The 26,540-nt window shown below is 36.3% G+C and overlaps 1 protein-coding gene across 3 annotated transcripts in view; it reads right to left on the bottom strand.

Moving 5' to 3' along the window:
• LOC102693145 (glutamate receptor ionotropic, delta-1) overlaps positions 1-26,540 on the bottom strand; it is a 354,553-nt gene that overhangs the window by 248,234 nt on the left and 79,779 nt on the right. The window contains exon 1 of one of the 3 annotated variants that reach the window (XM_069189014.1): positions 24,655-24,727. The exons of the other annotated variants lie outside the window; for them this stretch is intronic. Within the exon in view, the coding sequence (XP_069045115.1) occupies positions 24,655-24,691 (37 nt within the window). The 5' untranslated portion in view covers positions 24,692-24,727. Of the gene's footprint in view, positions 1-24,654; positions 24,728-26,540 lie in introns of those variants that run through there. 3 annotated transcript variants of the gene reach the window in all.

Below are 26,540 nucleotides of genomic sequence, written 5' to 3'. Positions count from 1 at the left end.
CTCTTCCTGAGAGACAGGATGGGCTGAGCAGTTCTAGTGTGTCAGAATACATATCAAAATACCTGGAAGGTGATTAGAAGTACAATTTCTGTGCCTTTTGGGAAATACTACTGTATAAGGTTGTGTGGCCTTTCACACCACACCTAATCACACCTGAGTAATAAGGAGACAGAACCTCCAGAGAACATCCCCTGATTTCACTTTGCCAGAAGAGTTGCACAGTTCATTGAGAATCTTTCTGTTTCACATGGGATCTAAACCTTCAACAAATATACAGTATATGCACTGTAGGCAAGCAAATGACAGTTGTGATTCCTGTCATTGCTTGATTCTTTTGAACACCTGGCCCTTAATTAGGATATTTTTTGTAAGAGAACTATACATAACATTATAACAGATTATATGTTTTTTTTAAAGATCATACAGGTTTCACGTAACACCATAACATACAGTAGGAATAGAGAATCTGTCTTGGTACTAAAATAATTCAGCTGCAACACATACCTTTCAAGGATACATTTTTAGAGTTAGAAGAGAGAGATAATGTCATGCAATATGAAAACGTATGTATGTACAACAATAATAAATCACATCAATTTATCATTTATAATCCAATGAGCAACCTCTGGTTATATACTGAAAATGTGATGACATATAAGATACATAACCTTCAGTATCATGATTAGAATCGTATAATCACAGCTAACAGATGCAATGATGTACAGTTTCACCCTTTAACCTGAGTGCACTCAACTCGAAAGCATTAATGCTACTGAACTGTGACGGTGAAGGAAATGTCTTTACTTCCATTAGGAAGCTGAAAAGGGACTGAATAAAGCAATAACTGTTTGTTACTCTTGGGCTGTTTTCTTGTTATTACCTGAATACTAATACCAAATTCTAAAATTAAATTATTTGATAGACAGATAGACTACAGAAAATGCATTTCGGGGTTATGGTTTCTTTTGAAGAGTAAGCAGTCACTGTGAATTATGGAAATATTAATTAGCAGAAGCCATTTCCACTAGAAAGCATAACTGTATAACTTAGTTATGCTGTGCTGATGATCCCTAATAAAACAAAACAACTGTGTGTGGTAGGTAACTTTGACTTTATATATATATGAAACGGATTTGGATGTCTGTTCAGACAATTCTGTTTTCTAGCATTGGAAAACAGCCAGAACTAATTAATTTCCATATTCCAATAATAGACTGACATACTGATAGATAAAAAGATAATTAGATCTTTGTCCAATCACAATAATAGGTGGCATTGTAGTGTTGTGATTGGATGAAGAGCTAATATACAGTACATACCCATGATTCATTGCAACACGTGATACCTAGCTCCCACCCTAATCTGGAAGGGTGTTAATTTTCATTGAAAGAGTAGATGGATAAACTGGGCATTGTCAGTCATTTGCTCATGTACACATAAAATTATGAGTATTGGTTTGTTTGCATACTGTATAGTATTTACATCTCAAAAGCATCAGACATGCTGTAATTCACCTTAGAGCATTACATTCTTTTTTCTTAGGATTTTATTTTTGGCTAAACAAACCTTTGTATCTCGAAGTTACAAATCCACCAGATTCCCCCAGTATTCTCTAGAGCTGCACATTTTCTTTTTGGCTACTGTTTTTGGCTAACTGTGCCTAGTTACTGAAATGACAATAAAGTATCTGAATCAAGGACATTTGAAATACACACTAAGGTCTGATCAATTTGATGTTTGTTACATAAGAAATGAAGGAAAATAAATTAGTTACTGGCAAAAAGGAACAAATTTTACTGCACTGAAAAGGTGACTCATTGCCCACTATAAAAGGCTTTAGTGCTTCAGTAAAGGTTATTGCATCACCACACACAGTATAATACCTCTAATTCTTATTACAAATAACATATAAAGCAGGCAACAAAGAACATAGTTATTTCAGGAAATTAGTAAATCTAGTTAGTAAAACTACTGTAGGTAATAAATCTGTATTCTATATTTTCAGAGCCTGTACAACTCTGTTCTTAAAATAAATGAAGTGATTACTAATGGGCAAACATGCCCTTTATTAAAATTTAAATCCTTGTATTCTCAGGAAAATCCAGTTATATAGGAACTACAATTCTAATGGGTTGGACTGTGAGCTGGACCCCTGATGTCTCTCAGAGGCCGAAGTACTGTATGTAACAGCAGTGGCATTGCTCAGGTGTGTGAGGGGTTAACAGAGAGCTACAGCCTTGCTCAAGCACAGAGGTGCTTCTAATAGAGCGGAAAATAAAAGCTGGTGGAGCTCTTCACTTTCAAATTAAGATAACCAGGTGAATGTGAAAAAAGGTTAGACGCCGCTGGATGAAAAAGTGCGATATTTCAATTGCGAATCACTGAATAGAAAAATCATTCATTAGCTAGAGGCTGACTTAACTAAGTGCTTGCTAAAGCAACAGTTCCTCTGGAACTGGGGCCTGTTGCCAGGGAGCAGCCTGTAGTGAGTTTTTGTTCCCCCCACACTAATTGTATGTTCTTTCTAGCCTATTTTACAGAGCAATGGCCAGATTCATGAAAGCTAATTGAAGCCATTATGTCCCAGGCAATCTGAATATAATATAAAAGATGAGCCACCATCTTATTGTACTGTAATAACAATCGCAATAACAGGGTGGCATTGTGGCATGGCATGAGTGCTGGGGCCTCACCACTCATGAATTCTGGGTTCTCTTCCAGACCAGAGTTCCTCCGGTGTGGAGCTTCCATGGTCTCCCACTTGAAGAGAGGGAGTTCTCCAGGTGTTCTGGCTTCCTTATACAGTACTTCCGGATACATTCAGGCTAAGTCGACTGGTATCTCCAAACTGTATAGTCTGGTACCCTGGGGTGCAGTACAGGATCCACGGTGCATTTCCAACTTGTGTTCAAGATGGACTTTGGGAAACCGGCAGTAAACAGCTTTCTAATGCTGGATGCTAATAATAAAATAACATGGGAGTCCCTAATATTCAAAAGAAAGTACAGCATTCTTAGAAATACTAATATAGCAAAGAAAACATCATTTTATCAATTCTTTACTATTAAAGAAGAAAAGGGTATCTACTACCAGCATGGATAAGGCCAAAAGCACATTTGAGGTGTTTAAATATTGTAACATGGTTATATATTTAGTTCCCTTCTCACACAAAATGTAACACAAAAATAAGAAAGGTTGCAAATAATGTGGGCCTTCCAACCTTCTGTTTGTTTTTTTCAGTAGTTGATTGATCCAAGGAGTATATCCAATCATTTCTAGAATGAAGCCAAGGTGTTGGCCTCAGCAACGTGGTTGGATAGCCTGTTTTATACTTTGTATAAAAACTGGCTCTTTTTGTATGTTTCTAAGATTGCATATTATTTCCCTATAATATCCACCTCTAGTGCATATTGTACCTCACTGTTGTTTCTGAAAAAATCCTTTGTGTTGACTTTGTGTTTTGTCAATGTCTTTTTGTCCAGGTGGTATTGAACCAGTTTTCATATGGTTCCATACCTGTCTTTTCTCATTCTACTTCATGCAAACTCACTTCGTTTGCCATCATAAATGTATGAAACTGTGATTCGAACTCTACTTGTACAGTTTCAAAATATACTTTAAAATGTACTTATTTTGTATTATAGTTTCCTTGTGTTATCTTGCCTCTGTTTGCCTTACTCCATCTTGATTGTTTGAAAGGACTAGACCGACCAATGTAGGCATTAGTGTCTGATCTGAAAAATAAGATACTGTAGTAATCCTACCATTTCAGTTTCAGCTCCTATTGTTGTTTTGCCAATCAATGTGAGGACAATTAAAATCTCCCAAGATAACTACTTTTTCTTTTTTTTCCCAATTTCATTATTTAAATTTAGTGGCTTGTGGCATACTCCTATCATTATACCTTTACAATAATTTTAAAATCTGCCTCTGGAAATATGAAACAAGCTTCAGTGCCATGTTGCTGAATACAATTTTCAGATCAGTGAGCTAATAAATGACCAAATAAGCCGGACGCCCCCTTCCAGTTTGTAAACCATCTTCTGGCCAGGTTAAGTTCGTGTGCCTGAATATTTTGCTACACTTCCACCTCTACCATCCTTCCTGTTGCTGCAAACAAAGAATATCCACTAATGTTACCAGTGTCATTGTCAAATTATTCAATTTTTCATAGCGCGGTTTGTTTTCACAGTCTTTGAATTAATTTTGTATGGAAAGCGCACCATTTATGCCAATATCATCTAACACAGACTGAGCAATAACCACTGGGTTACTGGTTTATTTACCTGTGTGATAGTCCAAGTAACCTCTGATTTCCAAATCATCAATAGTTATTACTATGGTGACTCATTATTGTGTGTTACTGCTTTGGTGAATCATTATGGTGTGTTATTACTATGTTGTCTTATTATCATGTTATAATGGTGAATACTTGACAATGACTTGTCATTCCTATAGTGACTCATTATTGCATGTCATTACTATGGTAAAACCTTATAGTCTAGCATTACTGTGGTGAATTATTATAACTATGATGATTCATTATGATATGTCGTTACTCTGGTGAAATACTATGGTGTGTTATTACTATGGTGAACCATAATGGTGTGTCATTACTATGGTCTAAATTAAAATCTTATAAGGCATGATAGGGCACCACCATGGCCTACGACTAATAACAAAAATCTCCAGAGAATTAACAGTATTAATAGACTACTGCTATAAGGCAGGTGCACTAGTTCTTAGAGCTCCCCAATTACATCTTAAATTAATTTAAATTCCACTTTAGTTTAACATCTTACTACTGATAACATCTTACTAAACATATTAAATGCTTGATCAGTTCACTTTGCAATAACCTTTCCAAATATATAATGCATTTAAATCAATTTTCATTATAACAACCATGCTGCTTATTTTATTTTAAGCAACAATAACAGCTGCAGAAGATATTATGGAAAGCTATTATTTTGACAAACACGTATACTAAGTTTAGCATGGAAAATGTAGGTTGTAGGTATTTGTACATTTGAGAAAGAAAATATGTCTTGAATTTGCTGTGGGTGTTTAATCCATAAACCATACACCAGAAACAAATCTAGGGCCTTTATCCTGGCCTGTCACACCTCCCGTGCTGTGTGCATCATAAGATTGCCACTGCACGAAGTTTAGATAGAAAGGGAAGAGTTTCTCATGTGTTTGATAAAAATGTTCACAACGTTTAAACATGTCTGGGAAGGCACTGTGAATAGGTAATATTCCTTCTTCCTGACTATGGGAAACTGAATTAGTCTATTAATGCATCTTTTCTATTCTATCTCTGGCCGTGCAATATGCTAAAACAGATCAATGTGTGGCACACATGTAAAACACCATACAGTACATACTCTTGGGGATTTTTTCACGTTCACTTTTTAGCTCTACCTCGTTTTCTCTTGGTTGTGCTCTTCCTCCCTTTTGTCATTATAAAATCAGAGGATATATGCATTTATTCATTTATATTCAAGCCTCTGAGGGTGTGAAACAGAATTTTAAATGAGAGTGCTTTGTTAGTAAAACACTAAAGGAAATTGTCTCTTTGTGAAGGCAGCTCTGGCTGACTGGCTAGTCAAAACAGGGAGCTCAGTGTGTGGAGGAGAAAGGCGGAGTGAGGGGTGAATGGTGCTGGCACTAAGGGGGCGGGCTGCTGGGAATCTGTGCTCCCCTCAGCTTCATTTAACTGCTTAACCCCCAACTGTTTGTGCATCAAAAACAAAAACCCAGAAAATCTGTAAAAATAACACAATTCAAAGATATTTGTCTTCCTCCCTATGACTGCGGCAGACACACATTGCTGATGCACTCCAGATAGATGAAGTGCCACTCCACCACTGTCGCTGCTGCCATTTGTCTGTAGAGCCCCTGTGGAGTGCAAGCAACCCAAACATTTCCTTCAGCTCCTGTATTGAAGATCAAAAGTATAAAGAAAAGTGACTAATTCAGTGGTGCTCTTGGGGTACTGGAAATGTGCTTGAAAGAAAAGCCCTAATTTATGCTAAATGTATTTCATTAAAAAAAAAACAGGTTCTGTATTTGACAGCAGCCTGTGATTACAAGGCTTGGTTCCCAATGAGGGCACATCACTATGAAGGCAAGCAAATCATTTCTGCATTTTTAATATGCATAGAATATTTAAGCAAATCCCAAATAAAGTTCTACTATAAATATTATACCTATGAGCTGTAACAGTTTAGCTCTTGCCTAATAGGGACCATTTATATTCACTGACTGAATACTTTTATTGACACAGTTTAGAAGTGCTCAGATGTGGCTCAACATGTAGCAAACAAACCTGTCACCACAGTTAAACAACAAAAGCCATGTTTTTTGTGCCTACACAATTCTGCTGGGTAGGGATTCAGAGCCCTCAGGCTGGTAAAAATGAGCTAATGTGTGCTTTCTGAAGGGATTTCTTTCTTCTTAAACTCCTGTATTTGGGTCTGACCTGGACAGCAGTGTAAAGAGAAAGTAAAAGCTGCTAAAGGAAGGTATGGTAATTGCTTATTGTGGGTGTTACAGAAATTTCAGATGAGACCAGCAAGATACAGTTAGCGATATGGCTTTTGTCTTCTGTGCTTCACAGCATCATCTAAGTCCATAGCATCCTGAAATGTTCCTCATATAAAAGGATCTTAGTGGTTGCAGGATGTTGCCAGCTTCACAAATGATATGATAGCATATGCACTTTGTAAAATTTTACATTTTTAACATTTGGAATTATGAAAACATGCAAAGAGCTCTACAAATAATACAAAGAGCAGTGAATTCTAAATTAATTGATGAAACAGCCAACACTGCTGGACCTTGTTCATTAAGGTGTCAAGAACCGAGCTGTGTCATGCCAACTTTGATATTGTTATTCAACTCCTGTGTGTCTCTCTGAGACCCTTGCACAGTTTTCACATTTTGTTGCTTTAAAGCTTGCAGTCCTGATACTTTGAAGTAGCAATTAATATTGTATGCACAACCTACTCCACACATTCCATGCAAAATACAACAAGAAAGAAGCAAATAGGTAATTAATATCAAACAAAGTCATTATTGCATAAGTGTTTACTGTGTATTTACTATGGTAAATGTAAATTAATTTAGGCAAACAACCTTTCCATTTTGAAGGAAAAAAAAGTAGTTGCATGACCTCTGAATGGGTGTAATAACAGTTCAGATTATTTCAGAAGATATGACACCTACAGTACCTTTGTAAGCCCATTGGTCAGATAGTGAATTTCAACCATGAAGACCAAAGAGCTATCAATAAAGCTCAGGGACAAAGTTGTTTAAAGGCCCTACAAACATGTGGCAAACATGTGGCAAAAAGTTTTGAGGTCAGATAAAACAGTAACAGTAGCAAGACAACAGCAAAACACATGGTCTTAGCTGCATGTTAGTTCATACGTTCTTGCACTAAAAAACAGTAGTGGCTTTCCAATAAGTGTACAACTCAACTTATTAATTAGATGAAGATACAGCAATGTTATCGAGCATGCTATTAAACATTTTTATGTATGTGTGTAAACAATGTTGTGTTAATGTGTGCCTGGCTTAATCTTAGCTGTAAAACATTAACAAGGACTTAATTACAAATATACTGCCCCTAGTTATCCAAATAAATACACAGTATACTGTAAATCACATGTCAAAAACCCTAAGGAGATTTTAATTAATGTAAGGAAGGCATTCCATGTAGCCCAGAGGAATGACAATTTACATTTCTTGATAACAAAAGAAAACAAAACTTTTCATTTCTCTGTATCTACATCACCTAATCATGACAATGTAGAAAATAAAATAAAATGCAAAACTGCCTAGAGTAAAGACTTCAACAAAGGTAATACAACTTTAAAGCTGTATTTCCACTCAGGTTTTCACTGGTGTCACAGCACAGCTCATGATGCTATTGAATCTTGCTATTGTGTAATATTGGATGCTATTGTACTCTTTTTAATGGAGTTTTTCATTAAATTGTAGAAAAGCAGGACAAGCTCAGCTTCACCCACTTCACCTAAGCCCCAGGACACCAGCATAATCAAATTCTCAGCATCCTCCCTGAACCCCTTCATTGTCCTTGCAACACAGCTCCTTGACTCAGTCTACCTACTGGAGGGGAGGGGCTCCAGCAGCCAAGCAGGACAAGCCAATAAATCAACATCTAATTGAATTAGTTCCATTATTCTGTCTTAATTTGGGTTGTCTGAACTACCAAAATGTGTTTCCATGTGTTATTTCTGTCACTTCATATGTAATAACTTTAATTTTGAAAGCTTGGGGTTTAATCCACCTTGCATCGGTAGTGCAAGAAAATACAAGACTTTGATACTACCTTAACATATTGGCTCATGGGACTTTGCGAAACAAGTCACAAAAAGTTATGCTGGTTTTATGAACACATTTCTCAGATAAATTATGAGTTACCTTTTGGAATCATTGGGATATTAGAAGCACATTATTTAGAACATTTTTGACAAGCACTTGAGGAAGGTTTCACAGACAAAGCAATATTTTTTTTGTTTTTCTTTTTACTTTTCCATGTAGAATTAACTTCTACTTGTTATCCTATTTTTAAATACTGTGTGTTGCTATATAGAGAGAGACTGTTGTATTAGAATACAGTATAACAGTGTTCATGATATATTTAATTTGACATCAGTGTGATAAGTGATAAATGATAATTTACAGCAAATACATACTGTGTATCTAGTGTGTGCACACACGCAAACTCATTGTTATGATTATTTGCTATTTTAGCGAGGCAGTTCTGGCAGCAGCAAAATAGGATAACACTGACAAAATATGGCATTGCATTACACAGATTCAATGCTCTGTAATCTTTTGATTGTTAGCAATTCCTATATTGCTCTAATCTGCACATACAAACATGCAAAATGTGGTCGATACCCTGGTAATCTAAGACAGAGCCACCCCTCCCCAGACCAGTTAATCTGTCTTCCTCCAAAGACTTTACTTCCCTCTGGCTTGCGGACAAGCGCAATTCTGGCACTCTTACCAGCAGCAGACGGAAAATCTTTCTGGTGATGGTGTGATTGATTTTATTTCACAAACAGTCCAAATGCTATTCCCGTGTTGTTATGAGGGATGAAGAATGGTTTGAAGATTTATTAAAACACCTCAAGGTTTATCACTGATGTTGCGGAAGACGGTGTGAAGTATTGTACAGGGGCTCTTTACTCCTGATTGGAGGGTTGTGGGCTCAGAGCCCCAGTGGGATGCTGGTGCTGTACCTTTGATCAAGGTATTTCACACACATTGCTCCTGTAACATCCCTGCTGTATAAATGGGTCTCCAGGTTGTCATTGTAAATGAGAATTTCACCTCAAATTGACTTATCTGGTTAGATAAAAGTTTAAAATAATGTTCACATTGCACACACTCACAAATGCATTCACTCACTGCAGAAATGCTAATCATGCAAATTTATATCATTGACATATTTTAAAAAACTAAAAATGGTTTGATATGTCATTGGAATGCTTTTGGGTTTACCATCCTCACAGAAGATAAAATTCTGTCCAGTCAGCTTCTTTCCAGGTAAGATATAAATATGAAACAGGGTTTGTGATTTCATTTATTTATAAAGATAACCAAAGCCGCTCTTCAACAGGGGTTACAAACCTTTTGTTAAGAGCTACTTTAATGTCATGAAAAGTATTCCAAGCTACTCATATCCAATATGTAATTTTAGAAAGGTACATTGGTATAAGGGTATATTTGTTTATGACAGATTGCAGTGAAAATAATTATACAACTTTGATAGTATAATAGTAATGATACTGTATGTTCAGAATTGTTGCGCAAGCATTTGGTTGCTCATGTTGTTGACTTCTACTATACAACATCCCTGGCATTTTCATATTCTCAACTAAGTATTCTGTATCATTTTTAATTTAATTGACTGTGTAAAAGGAAACATTAATAAATACATATATTTTCCTATTTTGACACTTTTCTGAATTGTCACTTCCAGTTTCCAATTTAAATAATAGAATAAATAAAATACTATTAGAATTATCAGGTGTTCTGCTTAGTTTTTTACCCAATATATATTGTGTCAACTAATGTACTGTGACTTCTACTAAATCATCAAGGTCTGAAAGTTCTACAAATACTTTTCCTGAATTTCCCATTGTAAGAGAAACATAATGCACTGATCTGATTCCTTGAGAGAAGAACACAGAGTTACAGTACAAAACCTAATGCAGGAACCGGTACAGAGAAAGATGTAAGGTGTAATTTTCTTCTTTGTTGAGTTATCTGAATTTCATCAGCATGAAAGATAGATGCTTTCTACAAGCTATGCTTGTAGAAGCAAATGCTTTCTGAAAGATAGGTGTTTCTACAGTTAACCCAAACAAAATCATGCCTTTCTCACAGAAATCCATTTTTTTTCTTGAACAGTGAGGTCTTAAATGAACAGTTAACTCTATCAATTCCTCCTCCACAATTCTCTCTTTCCCCACTCTCTCACATTTCACAGTTCAAGTCTTTACCAATTGATCCAAACTTGACTGACTGCCAATGTCTTTCAAAAGTCCTAAGACATGTCCCAGCATTCCCATGTTTATTTATGGTTTGCTGTCAACAACGTCTGCAATGGCCAGTGAATAGGAAAAAGTTTGACCTCCGAGCCAGAGCCTTCTTGTCCAACTGCCTCTTACGAGAAACAGCATAAGCTATTTAAATCCTGCTAAGTCAATCACTTCACATTGCTGTCACTGGCTGACCAAACAGCAGTGTCTCGAGAAATAGAGTGGAGTGTGGGGAGCTGGCACTCACAGAGACGGCTCTCTTCTGGTGGTGTCCTCACAGTGAGACCACTGTCACATCTATCCTGCGGAAATAGAGGGGCTCTAGGGGCTGGAGGGAGACTGGTATTGCATTATAACTAGAACTTTTGTAATAATAATAATAATAATAATAATAATAATAATAATAATAATAATAATAATAATATAAGCCTGCAGCATGGCAATCATCAAATATTTGTTGATTTATTTACTCTGAGCTGCTATAATGATATTGAGAACATAAACAATGCTAGAAATGCTGTATGGTTTGAGAGATTAGATTCCATACCACTGTGCTGAAAGCTACTGGTTCAACAGAGAGTCTTAATTTACAGGTTTTCTGTATTTACAGTAGTTTTGACAGGAAAACCACACATCCTATTGATTCTGTATCTATGAGGATTACAGTTATGTTGCTTAAGTTTCTGTGTAATCAATATCTTAGTGCATACAGACATGAATTTAAAAAAAAAATAGTTTTGGCTGCTTTTACCTTTCCAAACAGACACACACTGCTCATGCTATCAATATTTATCTTTGTGCGCCAGCTGTCAAATAATTAGCAGTAGTGGCTTTTGCATTTGGCAGGCCTTCAAAAAATCCATGTTACTAAATACAAAGATAACATAAAGAAAAGGCACTGCTAATGAAAACGAATGAACAAATAAAAGTTAACCTTTTAAATTTATCCAATATGTACATAGATGAGGCCTGGTGCTTCAAAACAGATCATGACTAAAATGAGACTCTAAAGAAAGGCTTATCAGCACCTTTTAAAAGAAACTGACCTGCTACAATATGCTAATTCTCCCCGTGATTACACATAGGATCAAACATAATTTTTATTTTTAGAAAAGAAGTTCATGATTAAGTAATCTGGCATAAACAGGTCTCTCATAGCAACTACGACTAAAACTGTGTTTATATGGATCTCCTACAAAGATCTTCTGCACAGCCTACAGTAGTCCCCGATTTTAGAAGTGAATAGATAAACCAATGAAAAACAAAGAATGGGCCTGACACCCTCTCCTTTGGGAGTAGGCTGATCCTGCTAGAGAAAGGTCATCGTGATGGTCTGTGTTATTTATTCAGAGGGACACAGCCGAGCTATTGTACCCTAAGGAATAATTTTCACCTTGGCTAAATCCCTCTGGGCCTTATCAGGGAGATGGTCAGAAGAGGACACTATGCCGAGCTGTGGCCAGTCTATGTCAACCATCAAGTCTTGATAGCAGAAAAAGCCAATGCAGAATTCTGCCCTCAGGATTCAGATTGGCTCATTCTGTCACACTGCGCTCAGCTTGCGCACTTTGTCATCTTAATTCAATCAGTTGCATCACTGGGCAAACCCATGTAAATCACATTCAAATAGGTGACTCATAGACCTTCTGCTTTTTTTATATAATTTAATTTAAACCTCAAAAAGACAAACCCAAGAGAAACAGTTTCTATCTTCAACATGTTCCTGCTCTTTTCCTTTCAAATCCCATTATGCAAGATCTATGTATTCTCCTGGTGTTCCATTTGTGCTTGCAATACAAACTAGAATTCCCATCAGAAATAATATGTCAGTTAACAAGTGTTTGACAGGCAATCATATCCGTGTGGCACAGTGCTAAAACACTATTGAACATCAATGTACTGTCTTGTCTTATTTCCTCACAAACAGTCTCTTAGCAACCAAAACAGAGGTCAGTCACTTATGGACAAAAATAAATCATAAACTTAGACAGCAGTTAGTGTTTAGGATTACTATATATAAACTTAAATTTACACCCAGAATAAAATCTGAATGGTACACATCACACTAGAATTCACTTCTCCTCATGTTTTACATGTCAGAAACTCTAAGTTGTAGTGCAGCTGACAAACAGTGAAGCCTTTCTGGTACCACAGCTCTAGATCTGTATTGCTTTTCATTCAATGTATAGTTTATTTTTTATTAGTTTAGTTTTTATCAGTTCAGGTTTTGTTATAATATCAAAGGAAAACACCATTCATACTTTCAGATGTACTGAACTGCACAGGAAATAATCTCTCCATTTGACAGGTTCAGTTTTCAAGACTTCAGAACTTAACTATATTTCTATGTTCTCCCAACTCGGCTACTGTTCCAGCAATCATGATCAATTGCGAACCATTTCAAGTATTTCCTTCATATTTTTACACATTTACAGTACAAAGACACTTTGAGTTTTATTTTCTGACAAGTCACTCAGAAATACAATTCCAATATATGGGAGCAGCAAAATGTAATGTATTTGTATCTCTCAAGCTGTAAGATCAAACCGAAAAAGCAAAAGATGACACTTTATTTGTTCTGTTATTTGGTGAGCAGAAACAAAGATGCAAATGCACAAGGAAGTTATTTATGACCATTATGCTTCTTTATGAAATGTTGAAATGAGCTGTGGGACCAAATATTTAGAATAATGCTGTCAATAATAAATTACCTTTACTTAAAGCAATTGAGGAGTTGAAGGGAGACACCAATGCCAAAGCCTTTGTAAAGCTTCCTCTGATGTCAGAAAGGGCAAATACCTGTAATTATTTAAATAGCTTTTATACTGTTAAGTTAGTAAATATATTTGGCTGCAAGCAGAAAATTACTTGCACCTCACCTTTGCTACTTAAACACATGACGACCTTATTGACAAGTTTAAAGGTTTAAAGAGCCTAAGTCTCATCAGTGCTGCACAGGTTGACATCTGGTGTCAGTAACACCTATAGGAAACCATAAAGAGAAGGAAGGGCTGACTTCTGCAGAGCTGTTTTTCTACAGGCTAAACTATGTTGTATTTTGCATTCAGTTGGTGAACAACAGGAAGATTTCCTCACAGTAAAAAGATTTTGTTGAGTTTTGTCATCAAAAGTCATAAATGCCTGAAGTGATCCTACTGTATTTGAGCATTTGTGTATTAATAATACATTTGCTTTGCATTAACTCACTTTTATAATGCCGCTCAAAAGACCTGCTAGCAACATGACTAAAGAGTGTCATCTGCCTGCATCTAGGATTATCGGTATATGTTAAAAATAAAGAAACATTCAGGCACAGTGTAAATGACTGACACAGAAGTAAATGAACTGGAAATGTGAGCATATCACAGAAGCAAACCCCTTGAGAGCAAAATATTGTACAGGAATTCCCAGGATAAAACTGCAATGAATTAAGATGGCATTTAAAACACAGCCCAGAGACAAGAGATTCTTCTGTTAGCAAACCACAGCTGACGATTGCTATGATTATTATTGTGAAACTATTCTTATTCCAAACTATTTATTTTGTATTTAATGCATATGCTCCTATACTAGCAGGACTACAGGGGCCTACTAACACTCCTGAAGGTATACGCCTCTCTCACCAGATTTCATGCTTGACCTCACCATGATTTTAATCCAGGTAACCAGAGGGGAAGCAGCAGCCCTTTGTCTGCATGTGAGATTTTAACGAATGATGACAGACACACATGACATTGTGTGATTGACAAATGTCACTTCAAAGTGCAATCCCTGGAAGTGACAGGAGGAGCCCTCAGGCCATGTTGATGCACCCTGTCCCTCAGATAACCTCATTGATCGATTCAAAAACAATGACCACCAGGGAGATAAAATGACCATGATTCCCTTACAAAGCACTTTGCTGAACAGCAGTCATTAAACTGCTCATCTCCCCTGGTTTTTCTGAAAAAAGGTGTATCATGTACTAATGATTCTGGATGCAGTCCTGGGCTGTCTTTTAGATGAACATTATTAATTGTAAAAACACTGCTTTATTTTTTATTAATTTTACTATAAACTGTAAAAGCATTGATGTTTGTAGTTGTACTGTACCTGACACTGAGCAACTTTCTTTCCCTTTTTAAACCTAACCATTTGCATTTGTTGCATATAATTTAGCCCTGAAATTAATGCTCACAATGTAAACAATAAAATAAATTGCAGTATCATTAACAGTGTTCCAAATATTAGAAAGCCACTTTTTCCGATGAATGTTGTCTATTCAGACAAGGGCATAATGTGCAATCTCCACACAGACAGCTCTCCAGTCCTGAATCAAATGACCAATGAACGTTGTGGAGACAATACTTAAACAAAACACTATCGGTAATAATTTAGGTTGCAATATGTAGTTTATTATTAAATTATTACAACATTTTGTAATAGCTATTTTGAAATAATTACAAAATTTTGTCAAAGTAATTAAAAAAGTATTATTTTGTAACTATTTAATGAGCATCTTTTCTTCTGAAAATATCTAGATTTACAGTTTTTATTACTTACACGCAGGGGGAAGTTATGGTTTCTTAGCTATTCTGGACCCTAAAGCAATTTACAGAACTTTAAAGCACAGGTAAGGAAATCAAACAGTTTTGACCTGTATTCTCCTCTGTCTCAAATTTTCATGCAAACAGCCAGTGTTGTACACTAATGCTGACCAGCTCTGTTCAATAGGAACTCAAGAAATATAACAACCCCATGATAATAATGTGAATTTAGTAATACTGACAAAACTAAAATAAATCTTGACTCAAAGTATTGGTGGGGTTGGCATAAATTGTTTAATCCCCACATTGAATTTTAGGTTATATTTAAATGTTATTAGAAAATTAATCACAGTGATACATGAACCTTGGTATCAGAGTGTAAGTGCTGATGACCACAACCACCCCCATGAGCACACATTCATTGTGAATGTGACTCCCTTCAATTAGCCAAAGTCAAACTCATGGTTCCCATGGGGGTTATTACAAGTGATGAGAGCTATCAACTGCGGTCCTTTTTCCTGGCGAGGGCGGCTGCTGTTGAAAAAAGAAACCCTCAGTCAAGCAATAGCAAGGTCCAACTTATCAAGATTGCAATAAGACATCAAGAATTGCCCTAGTCAACCAGAGGAGGATATTAATTAAGACGTCACAAAGTCCCATCTTCCCCAGACATATTCCACTTATGGAGAATTAATAGAAGATCCGAGGAGCCCTGGAGTTCAACCACATGGCACATATGTCACCCACTTGATCTCTCATTCCACATTCTAGCAATGGAGGGACACTTCAGCTCTCGGAGCAACAGCATGGAAAAGAGAAGTGGAGCAAAGATGCACACTGAAGCATCCTGTCCAATTTGTTAACTATAGAATAGATTCTGAGGGGTTCCAGACTGAAGATGGTGTTGTAATTAAAGGGAAATGTTGTACATCTATTTAAGTTTAGGAGAATGGGAACTATTTGGAGATAAATTTGTGGGTGAATGCAAAAGAATGTTCAAAACCCATTATTTAAAATAATGGCCTATTTTTGCAGCCGTTGTTTCGAAAGCAATCAAAGGTCGGAGGGTGTACATCAGCTGCTTGGGAGTCATTCCAATACTAGTTTAATTTTACCTTGATTAGGGCAACAGTTGTAAACTTGTAGTTATGACTGATAATCTAATGGCAACCAGTCTGTTGCAAAAAAGATTATGCTTTTGCTCTGGAATCAGTTTATACAACCAGACAAATTCCTCTTAGGCCTCTATCTCTTTCAAGTGAAAAAGACTGAACCCTTATAATTTTGAAAACAAACTATGAGGAGAACTGATAAAGGTATTCAGAAGAAATCCCAATAGACTTTTTTAGAATCAATAGTGAAACATTAATCAGAAGACACAAATGCAAACTATGGTGAAGTGCATTGTAATGAGGTGGCACTGTTCTTGCACAGAAAATGTGACAGTCCCAAGCTACTGTATGTTGTGGAAAATGAGAACCCTGGGTTATCTCAATAAATGGCTTGATCAGATCTACATTCAATTAGCTAACACCAACCAAAAGGGATAAATTGTCTCTTTGCAATTGTTATTTACTTATGTTCTTAACTGCTGGGCCACCTTAACCCTCATGTAGAGTGTTGGCACTGCAGTATCTTGTGTATGTGTGCCTTCTTTTATCAGAAATTATTAGAATTTGAACCTGGAAAAAAACTGCATAAAATATGGGAAGAAGAACTTATTTTCATTCATTCAACTATTTAATCATATCATGTCTGCCTAAAACCCTGTATATGTTGATATTCATTACAGACATTTGGTACAACTTCATCAAACATCATAATGGTTACCAGAAGGCTGCTCATTTAAGCATGGTTATAGATGGTTATAGATGCATAAATGAATGAAAGTTTTAAAATGCATTTCACATAGCCAGAATAAAAGCAAAAACGTATTTATAGGCCTTTAACTGGACATTTCACTTTAGAAACTAAATCCAGCAAAAAGGCAAGGAAAATCTGCTTGTATTACTTAGTCAGTCAATCATGTATTTTTATGAGAAATTATATTGTCCGTTTTCCAAAATGGATTAAGTAATTTGAATCTATTAGCCAAATATGAAGTCCAAATCAGTAGCAGTCTTCTGAATAATGGAGCATTTTACAAAATTTAAAATCAGAGCATTGGTTCATTTTTTTGGGTTTTTGTTAATCACCCCATCACACATACTGCACATTCCTTTCATTTTCTTCAAAATGTAATTTATTAATTATTATCCCTTAGGGCACTGTGCATATAAAACCAAACTCATGAGCTGCATTAATGTAAACAATCTGGCTCAAATTAGCATTGATTAATTAGCCAAACAGGATCTGAAAGTTATATAATATACGAATGAAGTAATTTTGCCTGCAGCACCTCCTTTCTGCAGTAGCAGCTGAGCTTTGCATACATTTTATGAAGTTGAAGTGATCAGGCAGGGACTGAATAAGTTAAAACTCAGAACAATGCTTCCTTAAATGCCCTTTTACAACAACTGACTAGCTGCTACCAAAGTCTTATCGCTTCCCTTCTTACCTTTTAAATGAAAGTACATTTACATAGAATGTGTATGTGCCAAGAGCTTATGCAGAAAAACAAGCTAAATTAACCTGTAACAATTCACAAATGAAAAGACTTTATCAACTCCAGTTAAACTTTCAGTTACTCTCACCTCATAATTAATAAAATTTCTGCAAACATATTTTTAACCCAGTCTCTAGGAACGAAGCACACTTTTTCTACTGTATTTACTGACAGTGCCTCTACCTGACAAATAGTATTGACTGGAGAAGGGATGTGACATAAACTGTTACATAATTCTGTTATGCATTATGTAGCAAACAGTTGCAAAGAATGTTGTAGCAAATAAAAGTCTGTTTGTTTGTTTGTTTGTTTGTTTGTTTGATTGATTGATTGATTGATCGATTGATCGATTGATCGACTGATTGATCGACTGACTGACTGACTGACTGACTGACTGACTGACTGACTGGTCACTATGTCTGGCCTTCAGATCTCACCTCGCACCTTGCAAGAATGGCTATGCTCTAAAATACAACAAAGCTGAACAAACAGTACAACCATAAAAGCTAATTCGCCAGAAGAAGAAATACATACCATTTTTGTTATTTTGTCAGACAAGAAAATGCAGCAAGTGACTCGTGAAGCAGCGGGAAGTATGTTAGAACATGAAAATGCAATTTAGACTAATATAAAAAGAATAACTCGTGATCACTCAAACCAGTAATCAACTAAGAGATGAAACCATATTCACACTTAATGGCTAAAATGATGAAGAGGGGGAACAGTTTGCTTTTCACGGCCAAAATGTTGAGACACTAAAGGAAGGACACATAATTATTTAAGATCATAATAATAAACTGGGTACTAAACTATATTATCGAGAAATTTACATCACATCTTTCATCCACACTATTAATTAGCTTCTTCTTTCTGGCCAATTTAATTGCAGGCCACTGCAATACATAATATAAAATTGCAGAGACAAGGCATTTCCTTAAATCATCACACTGTGCATAACATCATGTTTGATTAAAAACATGCTGCACCTCACCTTCACCTGAGAGGCAGGTTGGTCTAGGAGGAACTCTTTAAATTCTGAAAATAAGTTTCCTCCTGCCTTGTCAATCATGCCTATTCCTAATCTCTATATTTTGTTTTTGCCAAGACAAAAATAGGTAATGTTGTACAGGAAAGACAGTACTTCTTGTGAATGTTTTAATTAGTAAAAATTATTACTTTATATGACAATGTTTTGGTGCAATGTTTGTGGGTGTTACCATGCAAATAAGCAACAACTTAAAGATACACAGATGATTAAGTGTAAGGGTGTTTGCGTATTGCTGAGACAGGGGTGTCATACATTCAACATAAGTACCAGAACAGCTATACAAAGTCTCACTGATGCAGTCTTGCTTCAGCTAACTGGTTTCTAAAGACATTTAATGAATTACAATCTTGGACTTCAACAACCTAATTAAAAAGTTACTAAAGACTTGCTTTAAGCAGTTATTAAGCAGTGGTAATACATCACAAGATAGCATTTATAAATGTACATACACGTCTGACTGACATTTATGTAAAACATTAAGGTTCTACATGGTATGAATCATATTGGCTCAGTCTAAACTGTTTTAAGAATGTGTTTTTTGTATTGGTTAAATCTGGCAAAAGAACATTCTACAACAGAATAAGCAATCTGGAGTGATCTGGGAGTAAATATAAGGTTTCTGGCAGCCTGATTCCTAAGCATGCTATGCAATTGTATTATTCATCCTGAACATCTTTGTTTGAAACTACATAAATTGTAAGACAACTTTCCTTATCTCCTTTTTATTGTAATGTAAAGGTTCACTGTGCACTAGTATTCAGGAATAGCAAAATACTAATCTAATCTTTGACCTACAGTAATTTGTATGATCTTATCCTCTCTGCCACCTTGAATTTTGACCATGTTTTAAAATCTATATCTTAAGCTCTAATCCTATCTCTGAAAGAATTTTTTTTTCTTCCCTGAATCCAGGCAATCTAAATCCATTGCTGACAAGATCAGATGCATTGCTGTGCATTTGTGAACTATTGAGAAGGACCCGAAGGTGAATGAAAGATCCTTTTTATAACACAACTTGGTTATAAAAATGTCATAAAAAATGCCAACCACTTAAATTGCCTCTTTCTTCACAATAGTAGTGCATGTTACCAAGCTCTACTGTTCTAATTCTTCATTCTTAATCAATAATGTAAGAGGGCAGGGGAAATTAGTAAAAGGGGACAGCAAAAGTTTAATTCAAGAATTTATGATGATTAAATGTTTGGGCAGTACTAGCCAACTACTTGCCATATATAAAATAATAACAAAATTCAGATGTTGCTCATAACAAGAAAAACTAAAATAAAGTTTTCCAATATATTCAAGCATATGTCCTGTATGTGTAAAAGTGTGGTCACCTCTGCTGTAGAACATCATAAAAAGTACATTTTTGCTTGAACATTAAAAAGAATGCTGTTCTGTTCATCAACTCTGTAGACCCCTCTGTGAACTGGACTCACCCATATCTAGTGTATGGTGTCTTCAAATCAGATTTTAAAGATGGGTTTTTAAAGCCTTAAAATTGAAAATGTGACTGTTGCAGTGATTTTAAAATAGGACACTTTCATTTTAAGACTGCGATCAGGATTCACAAATATATTTCATGAAAATCCCAGTGGCATAATTTGTATCCTAACTTACATCTGCAACTTTCAGCTGTTTCTCTCTTTGCAGAGAAATTTACTGCTTAAAGAAAAGTGGTTTATTAAAATGAAATAAAATCTCACTGGAAACCCATGGGCTTTCTTCTCTCTACATTGTATAATGGCTTTATTTGTGTGTGCCTGGCCCAGTCAATATTACTGCTTTGTCTTACTGAATCTCATCCTTGTTTCCTTTCTCCTTTTGGCCATGGGAAAACCATATACTGTATGATCTGGTAATTAGAATAGAGCACTTAACAGAAAAAAAATATAAAGGAGCTTAAACTTAATTTCTATTTTGAAGCTACTTTCTTTGTCCTTTTTCACTTTACTGTCCAGTCAGCACTTTTAGCTTAATTTACCGTACCATCTATCCAGCTCAGTAATGGTATCTACTAAAGCTGCATTTGCAAACTTTGATCTCAGGAGTTTAGAAATTTCTAGCCCCCTTAGGCTCACACAGCAAGGCTCAGTCGATATGCCAGTTTGTAGCTATTTTGCTCTCCTATAATGAAATTAAATTCTGAAAGGATTTAGAACTTTACAGAATATCCTACTACCAGGGAAGGGACCAACATCCACCCGCATAAAAAAATGTATAGGGAACTTTTCAAATCAAATTTGCACTTTTGTTTCACCAAATCCACTGTAGTGAGTGACCCAAAGGTATTAAAGTACTGTAATAGCTTAAATAATAACAATAGTCTTTTCCAAATGTGCATTATTCTTGTAGATGTGCATCTTTAAATATCTATATTTACATATTAGAAAATATGGGAAGAATATTTATTTATCCAACCATTATCTGTAAGTCACTTATGAGAATAAATCATGTTTATGTATGTTGTTTTCATGCCAAATGATACTGTAAATAATGAGGAGATCCACATCAGCCAACACTGACCTATGTGCCACACCACAGTCATGATGTGCCAGCCATAGATCAGGTGAAGGAGTGAGAAATCTCTCCATCCATTGAATTAATGTGGATGTCTGAAGATGCCAGTGTGTTTAAGCCATGAGTGTGATTTTTCCAGGACATTATAATAATTAATAATTGCTTACACTTACAGTATATAGCACTTTTCTGGACACTCCACTCAAAGCGCTTTACAGGTAATGGGGACTCCCCTCCACCACCACCAATGTGCAGCCCCACCTGGATGATGCGACAGCAGCCATAGTGCACCAGTACACTCACTACACATCAGCTATTAGTGGTGAGGAGAGCAGAGTAATGCCAATTCATAGATGGGGATTCTTAGGAGGCCTTACCAATTACCAATAATTGGCAAGGGCCAATGGGAAATTTGGCCAGGACGCCGGGGTTACACCCCTACTCATTTCAAGAAACGCCCTGGGATTTTTAATGACCACAGAGAGTCAGGACCTCGGTTTTACGTCTCATCTGAAAGAAGATGCCTGTTTACAGTATAGTGTCCCCATCACTATACTGGGGCATTAGGACCCACATGGACCTCAGGGTGAGCGCCCCCTGCTTGCCCCACTAACACCTCTTCCAGCAGCAACCTTAGTTTCCCCCAGGACGTCTCACATCCAGGTACTGACCAGGCTCACACCTGCTTAGCTTCAGTGGGCTGCCAGTTGTGAGTTGCAGGGTGATATGGCTGCTGGCATTAGGGTTAATACCACTATTAACCCTTAACCTTCTTAAGGCTAACAAGTCTTACAAAGTGCCGTGGGATCTTTAGTAACAAGGTAGTTCAATGACTCATCTGAAGAACATGAAAGAACATTAAAACAAAATAATACGTTTCTTATTTTTGTAGATTTGATATTGATGATGAAACATGGTGTTGTAGGTTAAGCACAGGCATCTGCCTGGCCATGCAGTGAGTATGAAATGGGCAACAGATGAGAAGGGGGCAAAGTAATTTATTGTAACACCATATTGATGAGTGTGTAATCTCCACCTGCTGCAAGCACATGAACTCTACAACTTAGCAGACAGGAGTGTCTTTCTGCCTTGCCAGCTGGTCTGGTCCATTTGATAAGCTAACATGGCTGTCTGTGCAAACTAGGCCACTCTCTGTCTAGCCCTGACCACCATCTTCTTACCATTCACTTGAAAAGTTTTTACTTGTCAAGTTCTGTCTTTGTGCAGGAGGAATTCAAAAAACAAAGTTAACTCAGAAGGGAACTGAAGTTTAAATAGCAGGAAAAGGCTAGCAGGCCTTAAAGGGGAACTGCAGTCCCCTTTAAGGCCTGCAAGCGCTTTCCTGCTATTTTTAAGACCAGTTATTAAAACTTGGTAATAAAATTAATTTATTCCCAGTAGAGAACATTTTTACAAATTTCAAATTAAGCACAAAATCGTTAACTTTGTGATAGTGCTGAATAGTCACCATTGTTATCACAAACCACTGGTCTCGCCACAGGTGAGAGCTCAAGCTTGCACAAATTGTGACATGAAGTGGCCCCGTAAACCGTAAAGACTAATGTAATGCAATGTACGAGCAAACACGTACAGGATGTGTAGCAGACATTTCACCATAGAAATGTTCCAACGTGAGAGTTAACAAGTAAGTAGTACTTGTCTGCAAAACCATCTCAAAGTTAAGAGCAGTATTTCTACCAGTTTGAAAGAGAAGTCTGCTTGTTTAAAAATTAATAGGGCTTCTTCACATCACTGCACATTTTAATGCCTCGTTCTGAATTACAGAACAAGGTACTGTGTGTGCCTGGAAATGTAATCTGTTTTGTGATGTCAATAACGTTTTATACATTACTGTGTACATTTTACTTCTATTGTGAAATGCGCTTATCAGTGCTGATTCTTTATAAACCTGAAATATAAAAATAATGTTGGAGTTCCCCTTAAGTTCTAGCCTCCATTCTTTCGTTTCTCCTCTTTTTTCTGTTTCAAATAGTGTTTCTGCATTTAACTCACAATTCAGGATTTTCAGAAGCCTTCTAAAGAATGTAATTAATTGTAAGAAATATAAAGAAAACAATGGTCACATCCTCATCCACACATCCACGAATATTCCCACGCAAAAAAAGCAATGTTTTCCAAACAGTTCTACTCAAAACAGAGGACATGGATGATTCATCACTCTAACCATTACATTTCATAAATATAGATTATTCAAATAATACATAAAACATCTCTTTATGCCTTGGAAGATGTGGTAAGTTGGTGCATAAAATATGAAGTCTATTAGTTTTTGAGGGGAATGTTGATTTATATTTTGAAAATCTTTCATTTTTACAGAACATTTCAATAGGTTGGTTGAAAAAAGGGAATTATCAACTTTTAAAGGTTAAAAAGTTTATTTTAACACAGTGGAAACAAGCAAGGTGGATAAAAATATTACCATTCTTTTTAAAATGACATTGTATCATGAAACATTTTTTTTATCAAAAGTTTACCCCAGCATGAAATGCAAGAAAAGGATTAAGTTAAGAATACCGCAACAAGAGACTCCAGAACAAATCAGCTAAAAAATAAGTACCTTATCTTAGTGTGAAACCATCACAAGCCATAGATAAACTTCACATTACCCTTGTCCGAAATAGTGGGCTTGCTTAATGACCGTCACAGCAGCTGAAAAGAACCTTTTGCCCTTCAAGATTGAGAATTACTGACAATGCCAATTTAGTCTGCCCTAGCTCAGTTTAGAAACACAAAGCATATACTTCAATATATTTTTATAGAAAAAATACCACTATGCTGGACTCATTTCAGACAAGAGCAACCAGATACAATAAGGATTTAAAGGAATGTCCTACATTGGCAGGCTGAAGGAACACAACCTTTTCAGTCTTGAACTAAGACTTACAGCAACTGATACAAGCATTCCAAATGCTCAAAGGCACTAACAAAGTCAATACAGTGGAGGTCTTCAAGATGAACAAATGTGAATTCGAGGACACAAGTGGATGGAATCTATGTGCATTTAAAAATGAGAGGAGGCTCTGTTTGTTCTCAAAGAGTTGTATGGAACAAGCTACCTAGCCATATTATTGAAGCTGATTCACTGGCTTCTTTCAATAAATGTAAATCCATGGAGCAATTAGCAACAAACTACCAAATTTGCTGAATGGCAGACTGGCCTCGTCTTGTTTGCACCCGTTCTTATGAACCATTTTAAACTGTAAAGTAGGTAAAACAAGAAACTTCATAGCATACTCATTCATAAAGTGTGATAAATGTAGTGCTAAAATGCCTATAAATTACAAAAAGATGCATAGAAAAGCTCTGTGGAAAAAGGAAATGAGAATACCCTTGTACATGAACACCAGATACCCAAGAAAAGATGTCCTGTCCAGCTGAAACGGTTCATCAACAACAAAATCTGTCTATGTATGGTCAAGTTTGGTGGAGCTTAGAGTACAGAGAAAAACAGAAGCTTCAGAAGAGCATTTTTGTCGAGTGTTCTGGGATGCAGACAGACTGTGTTAGACAGGCAATGGGCTGTGACCCAGCCTCCAGCCCAGGGACAAACACAGGCGGAGAGATGCCTGGCAGGGAGCCTGGGAGCTCTGAGATACAGACAGGCCTGCAAAGGACTGATAGAGAAATAGAAAAATCTCCACAGTTCGCTGGATGCAACTTACAACTGCATTTTTGACAGTGTCAGATGTACCATGTTCTGTTCCAGAAATGAATCATTGCCCAGTGCTGTGATCTCATGTATTAAAAAGGAACACACACTAGCAGATTGGTGCTGGTCCTGGGACGTGAGGCTAACAAGTAGTAAACGTCCCCACCACGCACAAACACTGACATACAAATCTGCTTCACTGTTTTATTTTTAGAGTCACAGGGCTCAATCAAATCTGACAGAGGCCAGTGTTTCTCTGAGCCATGGTTTCTCTGTTGTAAAGTCTGTCACTGGCACACATTCCCATCCACATGCAAAGTTACTTCCTTAATTCATACACATTTCCTGTAGTTTATGTTAACTGAAAAATAACAAAAATTGAAAATCTGGTTCCCAGATTTTGATGCACCATGAGGGTATGTGTGAGAAATACTACTGTATATCTACTCTGAGGGTAGAGTCATTCAGAATGTAATTACTTGTTTGATTCATGAATCTTCCTACTGTAACCCCTACAGCTACTGCTGGAGTTTTATTACTCTGACATTTACCAGATTTTTACTCTCTGCAAACTGAGAGCAAAAGGTTTACGCTATCAGGAAACCAGTATCACCAGTATACAGCGTCTACTTCTCCACTGCATTTTTACCTAATATTGAAAAATACATTCAGAAGAGTTCCCAGGCTTATCACTGGTATACAGTGCATTTGTACCTAATATTGAAAAATACATTCAGAAAAGTTCCCAGGCTTATTAGGATCTCATCATTCATATGTGAATTTTGTTTAAAAAAGTATTTTAATTGTTTTTATTCTTTAAACAAAAAATACCTATCAGCATTACACTGCAGTAACTGCTGCCTCACAATAGTTCAGAAGCAATGGCTCTTACTCAGATACCAGACTTGTTATTATAATGGAAGCAGCTTGTTTAATGACAACCTAAACAGAGCCAGAGAGTAGTTAAGCTTTTCTCAAACTTAAACTAATGACAGCGAGTAAAAACATCTGTTGTTCATTCAAATAACATACTGAGTTATTTCCTCGCTATCTGTGTCACAATATACAGGCATTTAAATTCTTTTTGATATGCACATATATGTAAACCCACTGACACAGTGCCAGAGCATTAACTGTTTCTTCAACAAAATCTAAATTTTAAATTAAAGCCATTTAAAACCACTTTAAAATTGATTTGAAATAGTTATTTTAGTGTTTCTGATTACCACGAAAATGCATCCATCCATAGTGAACCACGCATCTCAAAAGCACATTATTTAAAAATGTCTGGGGAAAAATAATATTTTAAAATGAGCATGGTTCATAGGCTTCTGGGGTACACACTACTCTTGGAATTTCTTTTAATGATTTTTTGTTTTTTCAGTGTGGTTTAACAGTGTATCCAGGTACAGTTCTGCAATTGTATGCTGAGTGTGATCCTGGCATCACTGTTTGTATGCATCAGTGAAACTAATATACTCAGTTATTTTCTATTCTACCAAATAGAAACAGGATGCAAGTGCCCAGATTAAGCTGCCATCACCAACAATCACTCAGAGCTGTCAACAGAATGGTCAAGGACAGTACT

This window comes from Lepisosteus oculatus, chromosome 4 (genome assembly GCF_040954835.1).
Source record: "Lepisosteus oculatus isolate fLepOcu1 chromosome 4, fLepOcu1.hap2, whole genome shotgun sequence".
NCBI classification, from domain to species: Eukaryota; Metazoa; Chordata; class Actinopteri; order Semionotiformes; family Lepisosteidae; genus Lepisosteus; species Lepisosteus oculatus.
The sequence above is the reverse complement of the archived record's forward strand: the minus strand, read 5'-3'. Positions and strand labels throughout refer to the sequence as shown.